This window comes from Solea senegalensis, unplaced genomic scaffold (genome assembly GCF_019176455.1).
Source record: "Solea senegalensis isolate Sse05_10M unplaced genomic scaffold, IFAPA_SoseM_1 scf7180000012571, whole genome shotgun sequence".
NCBI classification, from domain to species: Eukaryota; Metazoa; Chordata; class Actinopteri; order Pleuronectiformes; family Soleidae; genus Solea; species Solea senegalensis.
Genome location: NW_025320653.1, coordinates 56,204 through 71,602, shown reverse-complemented (window position 1 = coordinate 71,602; position 15,399 = coordinate 56,204). Strand labels below are relative to the sequence as shown.

Here is a 15,399-nt window from a genome sequence, read left to right as displayed (position 1 = left end):
GATTCCTATCAGGAAAAACTCTGGCACGCCACTGGCCATGCATCCAGACTGACATTCATGATAATAAGTACTGAGTGGGTGATTCTTACCTGAGGGGTTAAGCAGCCGCCAGGTGATCATAGGGTCCGGCCTGCCACTGGCCAAACAGCTGAGTGTCACGTTACTGCCCTCGTTCACTATGATGTCGTCTGACACCTTGTAGATGCTGGCTGGAACTGGAGACATGAGAGAAATGACGTCAGGGTTAATAAGGTGACGAGTACACGAAGAACAGATCAACATGAGAGATCCCATGAGAGTTTGTGAACGCTGCGGTTTTTACCAGTGTCAGAATGATCTTTTTAAAACCTAAAAAGACCATATTTGGATGAGAGGGTGGGGCTAATGAATAAGCAAGGGGTAAGGTATATCTTACTGAGTCAGTTACACCATAGATATGACCTAAATTACATTTTATTCTACATTGCGCCATCATTTTCAAAATGGACATTAAAGAAAATTGTTTGCTAATGTCTTAAATGAAGCAAGGTCATTGTCTTTTACTTATATTTGTGGTGTTACGCTTTACTTTGTGAAGCCATTCTTACACAGCTAAAATGACTATGATGTGTCATCATGGATGAAGGAAACATCTACCACATGAGGGTCGCAGGGGGGGAGCTGTGCCAATCTCAGCTCACGTAGAGCAATAGGCGGGTGTACACCCTGGACAGTTCACCAGTCCATCATAGGGGACACATAGAGACAAACAACCATTCACTCTAACACTCACACCTACATTGGTGTCCAATTTATCTAATCCCCACATTGCATGTTTTGGGACTGTGGGAGGAAACCGGAGAACCCAGAGAAAACCCACACACACATAGGGAGAACATGCACACTCCACACAGAAAGACATTTCACAGAATTTCAAAGTAAAAGTGCTTGTTTTGTAGGTCACGGGCCATGTTTTCATGAGTGGCGGGCCGCATGTGGTTGTAGTAACTGTTTGCTAACACTTACTTATGTGCTCTTTTTGCGTAACATGAAGTACTGTGTGTGTTTTATAATGCATCTTTCTCCAAGACACAAGTTCTTATCAAAGTTTTTACACCACACTGCACTATGGACCCTGCTTGTTTACCATGCCAGCTGCCTTACTATTATACAGGCTATAAAGAGAAGAAACTCTTTATAGCACAAGCTGACCTTGATTCTCTCAAATGAAAGGAGGAGTTTGAAGAAGAAGCTTTAGAAACCCCCCTTACTACTGTATCACTCAGAGTTGCTTTGAGTAAACTCTCTCAACCTAGGATCCAAATAAGCAATTTAATCTCCTGCCCCGGGACCTGAGCTCATGAAAACTCATCGCAGCTCTTGTCTTATGGGACAAACCCGACACTTGGCACTGATTCCGTGTTCAAACGCATACTGTGAGCAAAGACGGTTTTTAATACAAGAAGGTGAAATGAAAAATGTCTGTGTGGGTGCAAGTGTGTGTTTGTGAAACTGATGTTTAAAGTAAGACTGGTCTGGTCTTGAGGTGGTGCTTTATGATCATCCTGCTGCCTCGCGATCACTATCTACCCCTACTGCGCTCACTCCTGTACAAACAGGGACGTAGAGGGAGACAGAAACCTTAACAAAAAAAAACAAAAAACTGATGAATTAAGAAGGTACAGTTCGCTTTAAAGTGAGTCAGCAGCTAAGATGCAATCAATCATGAAAGATGCGGCGCGGGCATACATCACTGTTTTCACAAGCTGTGGGTGAAGGGTTTGGGATAAGGTATCGTGTATGCAGATATGCAGAGGTACAAATAATGATCAATGGGTCTGCAAAATGATGAATGTTGGAACAGGCATAATGCAGGACGAATGAGGGAGGGAATAGCTCTTTTCCTCTGAACCTGTGATATGTGGGTTTACTCTTCTAACATCCACGTGTCGGGTCTGCATTTTTATGGACTTGACACATGGGCAAGGTCATATTGCTGCGATGAACCCAATCACTCCCAACAAGACACTCAACCAGGTTTTAGTGTTTAATGTTTCTGGTTTTCTTTCACTATATAAATTACAATTCACCAATTCAGCATGTTACTGAGGAACAGTGTCAAAATCCCATGATTGAATGACACATTTTAGAACCATCTTTTTAGAATATTCTTTGGCAAACCTTCACTCGGTAAAATATTGAATATTACATTTTTATTTATTCATTCGGCCTCAATTTTCCATCATTCCATCATTTTATATTCATGAATAAGACTAAGTTACAGGTCAATCTTCATTTGATTTAATTAAAAAAAAACAAAAAAAAATCAACAGTTGTGTTGAACAAGTTTTGTCAGACAAATATAAAGAAGGTTTAAAAAAAATAAAATAAAAAAAAATAAAAAAAAAGCTCTCATTTGAAGGAATCAAATGAGAGCTGACACCGCTCAGCACCTTGGTCTGTTTGTGTTGTCACAGTAAGAGAAAAAGACTTCCTTAACCATCTGATGGAGTTCACAGGGTGGAAATAGAAGAATGTTGCCAACATTTCAATTTTATAATATTGCATCGGAACTCTGAGTAAGAAGTAATGAACCTTGAATGCTTTAGTTTCACCTCTGTTTAGCCATCCAAATCAACGCGAGGCTGGGTAATAAAAAAAATCAAAGCTTGTTGGCTACCTGCTTAAAAGTGTCAACAACTGCTGGTGTAAAACATAACACAGTACCTGCTCTCAAAAACTGTTGTAAATGTGTCCATAAACGGGGCACTTAAAGTCCAACTGCTCCATTAAAGTAACTCACTAGCCCTAAAGTAAATAATGCATAATAGACATACTCTTGTTGTGGTTTCGACGCATGCCAGAGGTTACAGTGCTTTTCATTTCGGTGGCTCTGCTTGACAGGTGTTCATGGTTTGACCTCAGTGGAAAAAAACTTTACTGAAAGTGCAAGCACATTTGTAAGAAATGCAGTGTGTGGGATCATGTGTATGTACCGATACAAATACAAGCATATGCTTTTTAAATCAACCTGCTGTGTTGAATTGAAATGAAGCTGCACCATGTCTTACATAACAATGTTTTCACAAGCAACAATATTTCAGACTTTCTCTGTTTTAGATTGTTTTTCCCGCAAAGTTATTACGGCGGCGCTGTCTCTGTACGATCAGCCTCACAGCCATACTAACATCTCTCCCCCTCTCTCTGTACACACACACACACACACACACACACACACACACACAGTAACCCCGAGTAAACCATCTCCCTAATGCTAACTGACAAGACAGTCACACTCGCTGCAAACAGCATCTTAAATGAAGTCATACAGAATTATTGCTGTAGTCAAAAGACCAAGCCAAAATGAAGATGTGTTTTGCAGATATGGGGAGATGAAATGAGGGGATGTCGGGGTGGTGGCACTCAATTGAGGTGACAAAGAATCCAATTGGCTTTTTCAAACAACCAAAGCGGGGCGGGTTGGGGGAAGTTGATTGGCTGAGCGGAATATGTGACTGGAGAATTAATCCTCAAGCGCATTGATAAAAATGGATTGTGGAGGAAACAACAATCGCTCATACTCTGATAACCCTGTCACCCCTATAAATGGGGGGGGGAGGAAAGACAGGGTGAGCAGTGAAAAAAAGAGGCAAGATGGAACAAAAGGGAGACAATAATAAAGGGGGGGAAAAAAAAAGTGTGAATGACATTTCAGCTCTAACAGTCCTCTGTCTGGGATCCTGCTGTCAACCGTGGAGGAGGAGGAGGGCGAAGAAAGAAGTGAATTGTAATCACATAGGTCAACCTTAAAGGAACAATGTTGGAAAGGGCAGCCATTTGAAAAGTACTTTACTACTGCAACTGCAGGATGGATGAATTCCACAGAGGTAGACTGCAGTCTGCTAATGTTTCCCCTCAGGGCAGGGATACGAAGCAACACTTGTGACGAACACTGTAAGCACCAGGAATGGTATCTTTACGATTTTATCGGATACCAATACTGCTTATCAATACCAGTACTTGTCATGTATAAGCCTGCCAAAACCAATGGACTCCACTGTAGGTGTGAAGGGCTGTATTTTTTTTTTTTAAACTCAAATTAATTTTGTGGCCTGCCACTTAATATCTAGTTATAATGAGTTATTTCTGCATGTTTTTTTTTTATTTAATTGATTCATTTTGCATCATAAATACATTCATTGTGAACAATTTAGTGTTCCATATCAAAACAAGCAATATTATTTTTCAACTATGATGATAAATGTTATGTATGTCAATGTATTTTTTTGTCAAAAAGTTGGATGCTTTTTTTCACTTGACAGTCCATTAGTCATTTTCCCTCATTCAAAAGTGTTAGACTGGGGTTGGGCCGACTTTTGTAACTGCTGCTCGAGTGGCAACGTTCATGGGATTATTAGGAATTTCTTAAAACAAGCAAAGCTAAGCCAAGGACGCTGCGGTTCCAGTAACAATCACAGCAGCAGAAACTCAAACACACTGACTGTTGCATTTCAAAGTTTTAACTCTAGCAACCAGAGCCCAAACATCCCAGCGCTTGTCCACCATGACGGCTAAAGAGTAAACAACACAGTGTAACATATAACAGCCTAACTGCAGCAGCTTTGTTATTGCTCACAAATGGCACATTCACATTCCCAAACGTTCTAAAGTGAAATTAGAATAAAACAAACCAAGATATCAACAGTGGCACCATTTATCCAGATGCTTATTGATACCTCGGCATTGACTGACCACAACCAATTAAATACCAGTTCACAACGCTCATCCCTAACAGGCAAACACTCACTTCGATGCCATGAATTTTGTTGCCCTGATTCATGGCCGAACATCGCAAACTGCAGGCTCCACAACCACTATCTAACCACTGAATAAATAAATAAACACTAGACTAAAAACCTAAAAATACATTTCAAATAGTCATATCCTATTTGGTTTGGTTTTCCAATTCCTCATGAATAATAAACCTCAAAACATTATAATACCTTGACCTTGCTTTCAACTCCAATTTAAAATTTCAAAGAAAGAAAGTAAGACAGAAAGGCAAGACGCAGCTAAAGGCACAAACACACATGGAGCAAGAATAATTAGGGTGCGTGTGTATTTGTGTACGTGTATTTTTAAATTATTAATGACTCACTCTCCTTTCATTCACTCTATGTATTTGCAAAATAATTTGACACAATGATTCCACGACACAAAACCTCTCAAAACAAAAGGTTTAGGTGAGTGAACATTTAGATCTACTCCACAAGTTGAGACATTAATACTATAAGTCTGCATTATAAGCAAACACATCATGTGTGTTTTAATCTGTTCTTACACAAGCTGCACAATTAACAAGTTACTTCTCTTATCACTTGATTTTTACGCATCTTGGTTCATTTCAAAGAGTCAATGTTGGGGTTCTCTTCATTTACATGTGACATGATTTTAAAACATTCATACTGGGGGAAAAAAAAAAATCAAACATTTGTTTTTCAATGGGATGGATTTAAAGGAACAAATCATGTTTCTAATTCTTTCAGAGTAGGACAGGTGGCACTATGTGACTCTCTCACACATATGACTGCAATGAAGAACTTTAAATGCAATCTACTCTCTAATTTACAACGACACAAAAGTGAACATCAGCGAGTTTATGTATGTAAACTAGGGCGGTTTGTTGGGAAATGAAGCTAACAAACACGGCACAATAGACAGTGAACAAACATCATTAAACACACATTAAAACAAAAAAAACAAACAAAGGCATCATTATTGATTGGCAATTCAGTGAGTCTCACTCTGTCAACCACACCAGAGACTACATAAAGAGATACAGCATACTTGCAGTATGTTAGAGAGCAGTTTATTTCATTAAGATCAGGAAATATCTTAAGTCCAGATTCCCTGTTGATTCAGAGTTTACTTAGGTCACACCTAAGTCCGCTAGACTCGGCACGACTGGGGGTTGCAACATTCAGCCGGTCTGAGTTTACTTTCACACTTTCGCACTTTAGTGAAACGAAGCGAACCTTCAGAATAACGCATTCCCCTCCTCGCCTGAGGTGGCGCTGCATCAAGAATTACTGAAGAAGAAGACATGGCAAACAACGGATAAGAAAACCTGCTCATCTGTTGGTTAATGCAGGACAACTTCTGTTTCTGCCACATAACATAACATGGAGCCGCATCAAATCCTTGGGGTTTTCGTGTAGTTCGACACGTACGCTGCAACAACGTCTCCCGACTATCGTTCTACACGCGTGTATACTTTGATTGTGTTTACCCACAATGCCCTGTGTTGTATTCCGCTTGAAGTGAACCAAGAGCAACGTTTTTAGAATGCACCCTGAGAGACTTGTAAAATATTTCCTCAGTGCTCTCTTACTCCCACCCCACATCTCTCCCCTCCTGCGTTTCCATTTCTTACAATCACAGGTGGTCTGTTCTTGAAAGCAGAAAAAGAAAAAAAAACATGGCAGCACTCTTGCTTGGTCACATGTAGGCATATTGGGCATAACATTAGCCTCTGCATAGAAGTGGGGAAGGCAGCAGGGAACAGGACGTGCAACCTTGCCCACCTGGACTCTGTCATATTGCTTTATATTCAAGCGAAACCCATTCATTACAATTCAAGGATTACTGCACCAAACTCAAGTCCACTCTATGGGACACATGCAGCAAACAATAATAATAATAAAAAAACACAACAACAATAAACAGCTCTGAGCTTTGAATCATAAACTCGCTAAAATCTGTGAATGTTTGGATTTCAAACCAGACACAATGTCAGAGAAAGATGAGCAGAGCACAAACACAATTAGATCTTAGAATATCAAACGCGTTGTTATCCATGAATCTTCTGGATTGCCTCTTTGCATCATTTTACATGTTTTGTATATTTCGCCTTTAGCTCATTTCGCTCCCATACATACCCCTGCTGGCTCGCAATGTGACATTTAGAGGAGTGATGTGGCAGCAAGTGCAGAAAAGGCGCACGATTATGCTCAGCTAATTTGAAACCATTAGAAGATAATCAGGAAAAAGCACTTGCAGCTCTTTGGCTTTTTAGTGCGAAGAAGCTTTACTGCCAATTACCTGCTTTCTATAAAACAAGGTCAGAAACAAACCTTCCGACCAAAGAACAATATGAGCAGCTTGTTGGCCACCAAGGTGAATCAGTGACTGTGAATTGGAGGCCTGAGGGTCACATCCAGCTTGTGAAAGCTTCAGCAGGCCTGCAGAGTATTTTTCAAGGGAGTCACGGCCAAGACAGGCAGCAGCAAATACGAAACGCTCAACAGTTACACAAACAGAACACATATAAAAAGAATCCACATTAAATATACAAGCACATTATGAAAAACAAGTGCGTGTTGTAGAGAACTCTCGGTTTGGATTTGAAAGCGATCAGTGAAATGAACCCTTTAACACCGAGCGTATCGCAGACGACACGTTTGCACTTTGCATTACAGCATGTTTTTTTTCTAAATAAAACGTTTTGTTTTTCTTCATTTGAAATTGTAAACATACTATTCTAACATGGAGTCAAATGTAAATAACTGCCAGATATTGCTTTTATTGTTAAAATAAGCAAAAAGGTCCAGATGGACATTTTGAGGCTGAGGTGTTCTTTCTGCAACACGTTGCAGGCAAAAGGTGCCTTTTGTTTAGCTTCAACTGACAAGAAAATTACGTCTTCTTTTTCTACGCGGTCTACGGTAAAAAAACACAAGCGTCACCATTTGAAGAACGGTGCCAAATTAAAGCTCAGAGCTAATTTACATCTGCATTCCCTTGGCACTGATTGCCACATACTGATTTTCACTCATTTAAAACGTCACGTCTGGGTGGAGGGATTGGATTTCCTTTGGATTTCCTTTTTTCCTTGGATTGGAAAACGTGTGCAATCGGACAGTGTTAGAAGGTATTTTTTATCATAAACACAAACACAGCCTGTCCTAGAGGTAGTAACAAGAGTATCGCAAAACCTAGTAATAAACACAAAGGAGAGCTGAGTAGTCTGACCATTAGACGCCAAATTAATTAGTTCCAAATATTCCCAGGCTTTAACTGCTGCTGCTGTGGCAGCTGAAGGAACAAGAGAGGGTCAGGAGGGGAAAACCGCAGCTATACTGGAGAGGTGTAGGAGGGGAGGGGGCTGACAGCAGCCCATAATATGCTGCTGTGAGGGCGGAGCAGTAGGTGAGAATGAAAGCAATCTCAGACAATAAACACACTGCAGCACCAGTGCCACTTATTATACACAATATTCAATAATTAATTTACCAACGCCTCGTGTAAGATTAGGGACGCTCTTCTTCAGCCTGTCAGGACACTGACCATCAACGCGGGTTCAAGTTTAGCACGTGCTGCCACTCAGGATTTCATTCTGCAGTTTAAGTTTGAGTGAACGCGTTTTATTATTAGATCGATGTATAGATATGGTTTCCAGTTCATAATATTAAACAATAAGACAGAGTATATCATTTCTGGTGCTATGGGGTAAGTTGAAACATTAACAAAAGCAGCGAGGGATCATGGGGAATTGTCTTGCTGTCTGGTTTCCCTGCACGTTTGCGCTTTATAAATCGTCGCAGAGCGTGCAGCAAACAACAATGGGTAGTTGTAGTGATTGGTGATTGAAGCCTTACATTAGTTCATGAGGGAAAGGGTAGTCAAATGCCCCACTGCCACTGTCCAAGCTTTGCTGCCACCACCCCAGCCTCTATCTTCCCAGATCTGAGTCTAATGCCACTTTTCCGTTATACAGTTCAAGCACTACACGGCTCTACTCGGTTTGGTATCGGGCACGTCGTTTTCCATTACTCCTCAACGTCGGTGGGTAATCACAGCACGGCTGCACGAAACTGCCGAGTGACAAGTTCTTTTCAGTGTGCTGAATCGTTAGGATAAACAAAAAATGAGTTCAGTACTTTCTGCATGATTGGAGCGCAGTCACTGAAGTGAAATAAGGTGGAAGGGGATGTGATTTGGCTCATGATTGCCGGCTTACGTCAGAAACACACCAGAAGTATTGAGATTTTGGAGATTAACACATGTTTTTAGGACTTTTAAGTCTCTTCAACTGATCTACAGTTTTGACATTTTGACATGATTTAATTCTTGCGTCGGATGTCGCGCTCATGACTCTTCACGTGACGACACTCACTGCCAATCGGTGGCGGTCAGTCTGTCGACGTCAAATTTTTTGCAGCGGCTCAGCTCGCTTGGAAGGTACTAAAAAAAAGGACCAGGTACCAGGTACTATCCCTAATGGAAAAGCAAAAAAAACAAAACGAAAAGAAAAACACGAGTAGAGAGTAGAGTCGTGCTAGAGCTGTATAGTAGGGAAATGTCTGTCTTGCTTGGGCTCACTCATGTGCAGGGGTTTCCTGCATTGCGCTCCCTGTTTAGCTGAGTATGCTGCTTGGAGCAAAAGAGTGGAGCGGTAACAGTATTATTAAGTAGTTTTAACTATGACATGAAGGTTCCTGACTGAAAGAGACAAATTTACAACAAAATGAATAACACTACAGTCTCATTTGTAATATTACACATTATGTTTTTTAATAAATATATACATATATAGAGAAGAAATACTGAACCTTAGACAAAATGTTGCGGCAACCTCTGGTGGCACCTTCCCCATGCAAGGCAATCATGCAAGGCGATGTTAGTCCACAAACTAAATTGTAGAGTTAAGGCCATTCAAATGACTTTCTCCCAGAAACCTGATAAATCTGTGGCCAAAATGGCACCCCAACACATAATAAGGCTTAGAGAGGGACTTGAGAGAGGAAAAAGGCCAGAGGAAATAGAAACGATGAAAGGGAAGAAAATAGCAAAATATAATCTCCATGCTACATCTCCAAATGTCTGCAATGTGCTTGTGTTGATAAAGGATATCTCTTTAGATTAATGCTACACCTTGTGGCTGAGTCTCTGGTTGTAGTTTTACAACTGAATCATACACACACACACAAACACACAATACAGTCACACATTTTGTTTGGCGGTGACAGTATATGCTGTGTGAGTTACTGTTTATAGGCACCAGTGATGTCTCCAGTTATTCACATCGGCTTTGTAAATCAACGCAATGATGGAGCACAAATGTACAGACACATTTGCCGGCATGCGTATTGCATTTTGCAAAATAAAGGTGAGCCCCGATCCTGTTTATTATAAAACTTCAGGGTGTGTATTTTGCACACACACACACACGTCTGCACTTCATTCATAGTGAGGACCCTTATTATACATTTCCTAGTCCCTTACCCTAAACCTTGACCATCACAGATAAGTGCCTAAACCTAACCCTTACCCTAACCTAAACCCAATTCTAAAGGCCCTGGTATACTTTCGCACAAAGCGTGTGCAGACCCAGTGCGTATCGTCATCAATGCGCACCTGCACTGTGCAGCCCAGAATTTTGGAACCACATGCAAAGAGCAGGACAGCGCATGCGCAAACTGAATTTCAGCCCCAGCGGTAGGTGGAGTATAAGCCCCGTTCACCAAGCAGAAAAAAACATTTCGACAACAAGAAGTAGTCGCCAAGGATAGTCATCCAAGCCTCGACCTGGCCGATTAGACTGTTCATCTGTGAGCTTCTCGAACCAGACGTGTCTGAGAGAGCTATAGCATCCTTCTCTTCTTCTTTGGTAGGAATGTGTCCCATTCCCTGCCTCCAGACTTACACTGCCACCCGATGGTGAAGTCAGATACTACAGGACCCTGACGCACTATGCGATGCGCACTTTGTGTTCCAAAACCAGGTCTTAACCCCCAAAATGCCCTTTAAAGATATGAGGATGAGCCAAAATGTCAACACACACACACACCTCCCTGCCTAGCGTTGCTGAATTGAAAGAAAAGAGAATGCATAAGTGTGAGAGGGTTGGCTGACTCTGCTGTTACTACTGCTGCTCAAGTTGCTTGGCAATGCCGGTGCAGCAGCCCCGCCACCCGCCATCCTGCCCTATCTTCTCTTTCACTGTTGTGAAAACACATGAGGCAAAATGAAGGCAGATGAGAGAGAGAGAGGTGAGGACAGAGTACAAGACACCACCTTAACCAAAAAACTGTAACCGTCAGCATAGGCAGTACTTTAAAAAAAAAAAAACAAGATGCCGAAGAAACTTTCAAAGGAAGTAGCGGATATGAGACAGATGTGATGGTCTGCTGGAGGCACTGATAGACGTGAGGGAGAAATAAAAAGTGTTTTCTGTGACATTCTAAAATAATAATAATGAAAAACAGCCACTTTCTTCCATTTGAGACCAACCACATTTTCATCTGTCCTCCGTCTACTTGAAGACAACAAGGTGATTAATTAAGGAAATATTTTTGTTGTTGTTTTATAAGAGGTGTTTTTTCCAATAAGAGTCCCAAAAGGCGAGCAACTAATGCAAAAAAATTTAATTGGTGTTTGCGTGAAGAGAGGAAAAACAAGTGGTGTGCGGCAGAGATGATGCTGTTCTTGCTAACAAGCTCTACATGAGTGGCCAGGGAGGGTGAAGATAGATATTTTTCACAAGCGCATGAGTCGCCATTAGTTCATTTTATGGGAAAAGAAACACTATGTTTAAATTCAGCATAAGATGTAATTCTTATCTTGGCCTAATGGAGGTACCTCAGTAAATCCTTTGCCTCCTCAGGTGCAATAGCTTTGCTCAACGTCCACAGAGACTGGAGGGCTTGCCAACAAAAAAAAAAACGGTGAGAGAAGATTTTTGCATTAAAGCCATCTGATGATTTAGGGGCTTATGATATCATACAGCTCATGATAATGAGAAAAACAAAGATGAGTAGACAAGCTAAATCCAAGGTTATAGAAGACTGGCTTCAGTGGCTGCCTTTCCCTCTACAGGTATCATTTATTCAGCTCTTTAAAACCACTGCCTGCCCTTTGCACTTCCACTTCCAAATGCCATCCCTCATTATGTCACTTTGTCCAGACAAGGTTTATTGGAGATCATACGCTCCTCAAAACCCATATATGTATGCAGCTCAGTTTAGACGCCTTTTATGCCCCACTACTTCCCATTTCCCTCTCAGCGCCATCACCTCCTATTTATTTTGTCCGAGCAATTCCAAGTCTCATCCAGTTACAGCTGTTTCAGCAAAACCTTAGCTTCTGATTGAGAGCTGGAGGTGTTAAGCAAACCATTCTTTTTCTCCTAATGTCGCTATTGCTGCAGTTTTATTAGGAGAAACAAAACAAACCAACAAAAAATGCATTAATATTTAAATGTATTGTGATATCAACAGTAAAATCACTTAAGGATTCAAAATATCACTTGAGGAAATTGATAAAAAAAAGTTTCAAAGGGAATAATTACATTAAAAATGCACATTTAAATGAGCTTTGGAAGTTTCACAGAACACGTAAATATTCAAGAGATGATCCTTTGCCATAAAAACAAGCTGTCCATTAACGGGGGTATTGAATGCTCTCATTACACGCTACTAAACTTAGATGTGGCCGTACTGATTATGCAAATTCATTGTGAAACAACGAGATCGAAGCAACAACATACAGTACATTTTTTTCATTGGCTCACATTAACAGAGATCTATCAAATTACAGATTATTGTGGCATTCAGATGCACCTCCCCCAGGATGGGAGGTGGAAGTCAAACCTGCAATCAACACCAACCAATCAATACTTCATGATCCGCCTCCATTCGCCAGATTAAAGTGCATCCTATAATAAGGAGAGTGATTTTGTGTGTATGTGTGCGGGTTCAATGATGTATAAGTGCATTCTGTGTACATGTGGCCATTAACGATTCACATCCTTTCCCAGACTACAGGTCTCCCAGCTCTTTTGGTAAGCAGCCATTAACTCTTAACCCCGAAAGGTTCTTCATTTACTTCGGTCTGCAGCCTCACCGACAGACTCTACAGAATCTAATTATAAAACAGCAATGGGGAACAATGCGACACAGCCAGCTCACACGTGACAGTACGATCTGTATGTAAAGAGAGAGACAGCACAAACCCACATTTATGTACACAATGCAACACCAAAATGTCACAGAATAAGATAGAAAGTCAAAGATTTCTGCTATTTTGTTTATTCATAGCATTGCCTTCTAACTTTCCTAATGACATTGAACTGTGAAGTTTTGGGACAATTCGAGGACAGAACTGTGTTTCAAACAAACAACATTGTTTGATTTATTCTGTCAGTGTCTTTTTAGCTTAAGAGATGAACTAAGTAATTTGTTGATAAATTATTCAGTTAATTTAACCCTTAGAGCACAGAGCATTTGGGGTTTAAATGTACAGTATATACAGAGGCTATAAGAATGAGCAGTATAGAGCGTCTTACATTTTTTTCAGCACAACCTAGGCAATCTGATGACATAAAAAACATTTTCACCAACTATATAAACACACCTGAGCCAAAAGTACTCAAAATGTTTAAAATCAGATTGAATTTGTGAAATTTGTGAAAATACATCACAGCTCAAAGTTCGCCTGGCTCGTTTTTATGAACAAAAACAAATGAAAAAAGCTCTATTTTGTGACTTCTGCACAACACATAAGAAGACGAAAAAAATGCCTGAATATGTGACCTATAAACAACACCCCCAGGATGTCCATATAAGGAGTTGCGTATTATTCCCATGGCAATTTACCATGAGCACTAAGGGTTAACTGGCATTTCAATAGTAGCTGCAAAACTTAACACTACTAATCTTACATACCTCAGTCATAAACTTGCCTGTTTGCTTATAATTGGTACTAAATAAAAAAACAACAACAATGCCTTTCGTTAAAATATACATTATTCATGGAATCATGAAATAAATTGCTGTTGAAATTGACCCCCTGCTGGCTAATTAATCTCCACATGAACAAGAGCCCTCTGTGAGGTGATATGTCAATAACCAGCTTACAGCACATACTCCTGATCCACACAACACAGTAAGCACTTTGATGGTTTAATGCTTGCATGACCACTATACTACAGTATACATTTACAACACCACATGTGTCACAAAAGCTGTCAACGGGACTTTCATGAGCTGGTTCTTTCCCTTCCTCAGCACAACCGTGTGTAGACAGCTAAGTGCTTGGCGGTAAATGCCACCACAGCAACGTAAAGGGATACAGAAAAAAGGAAACATGGTTTAATCAGAACTGATGCGATCAATAAGGGGTCCATTTTGTGAGGCTTCGTCTGGCCTGAGGTTCGTGCACCATAACTGAAAAATGGGCAGCAGGAAGCATTGCTGAAATAGCAATAATGGTGTTAATCATTGCAGTGTCATTTGTTTCTGGCATTTCACGAGTTAGGATTTGTTAATTTTCTACAACTATAATGGGAAATCCATAAGTAGTCGTGCCACTCGATGGCTCATTATTATTATCAGTGCCAGCAAATTCAAGTAATAATGCTGAAGTGAGGTCAAAAAAAAAAAAGTCATCAAACATTTGCTTTCATTGGGTTTCAGAGTGTTGCTTCGGCTGTGCTGTTGCAAATCTGCACTTCCACTGCTCAGTGCATAATGCAAAACTTGCATGATGGCTGTTCTGGGGTTATCTGCTGTTTTGCATGATGTACTCTAGCAAAACAAGCTGGCTCAGTCAGCTCAGTCAATTAATGTAATACAAAGTGGCAAACAGATAACCGATTTTGCAGTAATCATCTGTCCACAAACTGAGTATGTGTGTGTGTGTGTGTGTGAAAGTCATCACTGCAGGCAGCCAGCTGCACTCTGAAATGATGATGAACTAAACGGTAAAAGGTTGTTTAATAGGCATTCACATAATGAAAAAAAAAGTCATAATACGACTTAACAGAATTGATGCTTTTTGTTATTTTAATATTTACGCTGTTTGATTTTTGAAAGAGTGCCTTAATTTGCCCTTCTGTTTTCAGTTTTAGTTTATTTAACTCATGACTTCAAACATTTACTGTATTTTCCCCATATTAAAACACATTTTTCTGAGTTGTGAACCATGATAAACGTCTATGAAGCGCTGTAGATTATTTGCTGCCATAGTGTTGATTTCGAGATCTGCCGACACTCATGCAGCTTGTTGATTCTCACTGTGTGAGGAGCTGTGAACAGCTGCTGGAGTGAAAAGCACCTGACTCACTCAGCTGGAGACCACCCCACATTGCTCCATACAGACACACAGCTTGTGAGTTGAGCTCACAGCAGCTGCAGCTGCTGTCATAAAAAGCGAATGAAGAGGGTGTGTTCGTCATCATATTTTCTGTCACACGTCCCTGTGGGTGTCACGGTGCCTTTCCTTTTAACGGGGCATTTGGAATTAACAAGTCTATAGTCGCAAAGTTCAACTGAAACGCCCACCTGAAGTGAGAGACCTCCAAATACAAAATGGTTGCTCTGCACATCAACATTGCACTATAAATGCTTTGCATATATATAT

At 40.5% G+C, this 15,399-nt stretch overlaps 1 protein-coding gene across 1 annotated transcript in view; it reads right to left on the bottom strand.

Annotated features, from left to right (window-relative positions):
• The window catches only part of LOC122759885 (limbic system associated membrane protein), a 66,690-nt gene that overhangs the window by 30,626 nt on the left and 20,665 nt on the right, over positions 1 to 15,399 (bottom strand). The window contains exon 3 of the mRNA XM_044014872.1: positions 90 to 215. Coding sequence (XP_043870807.1) covers positions 90 to 215 — 126 coding nt within the window. The remainder of the gene's footprint in view (positions 1 to 89; positions 216 to 15,399) is intronic.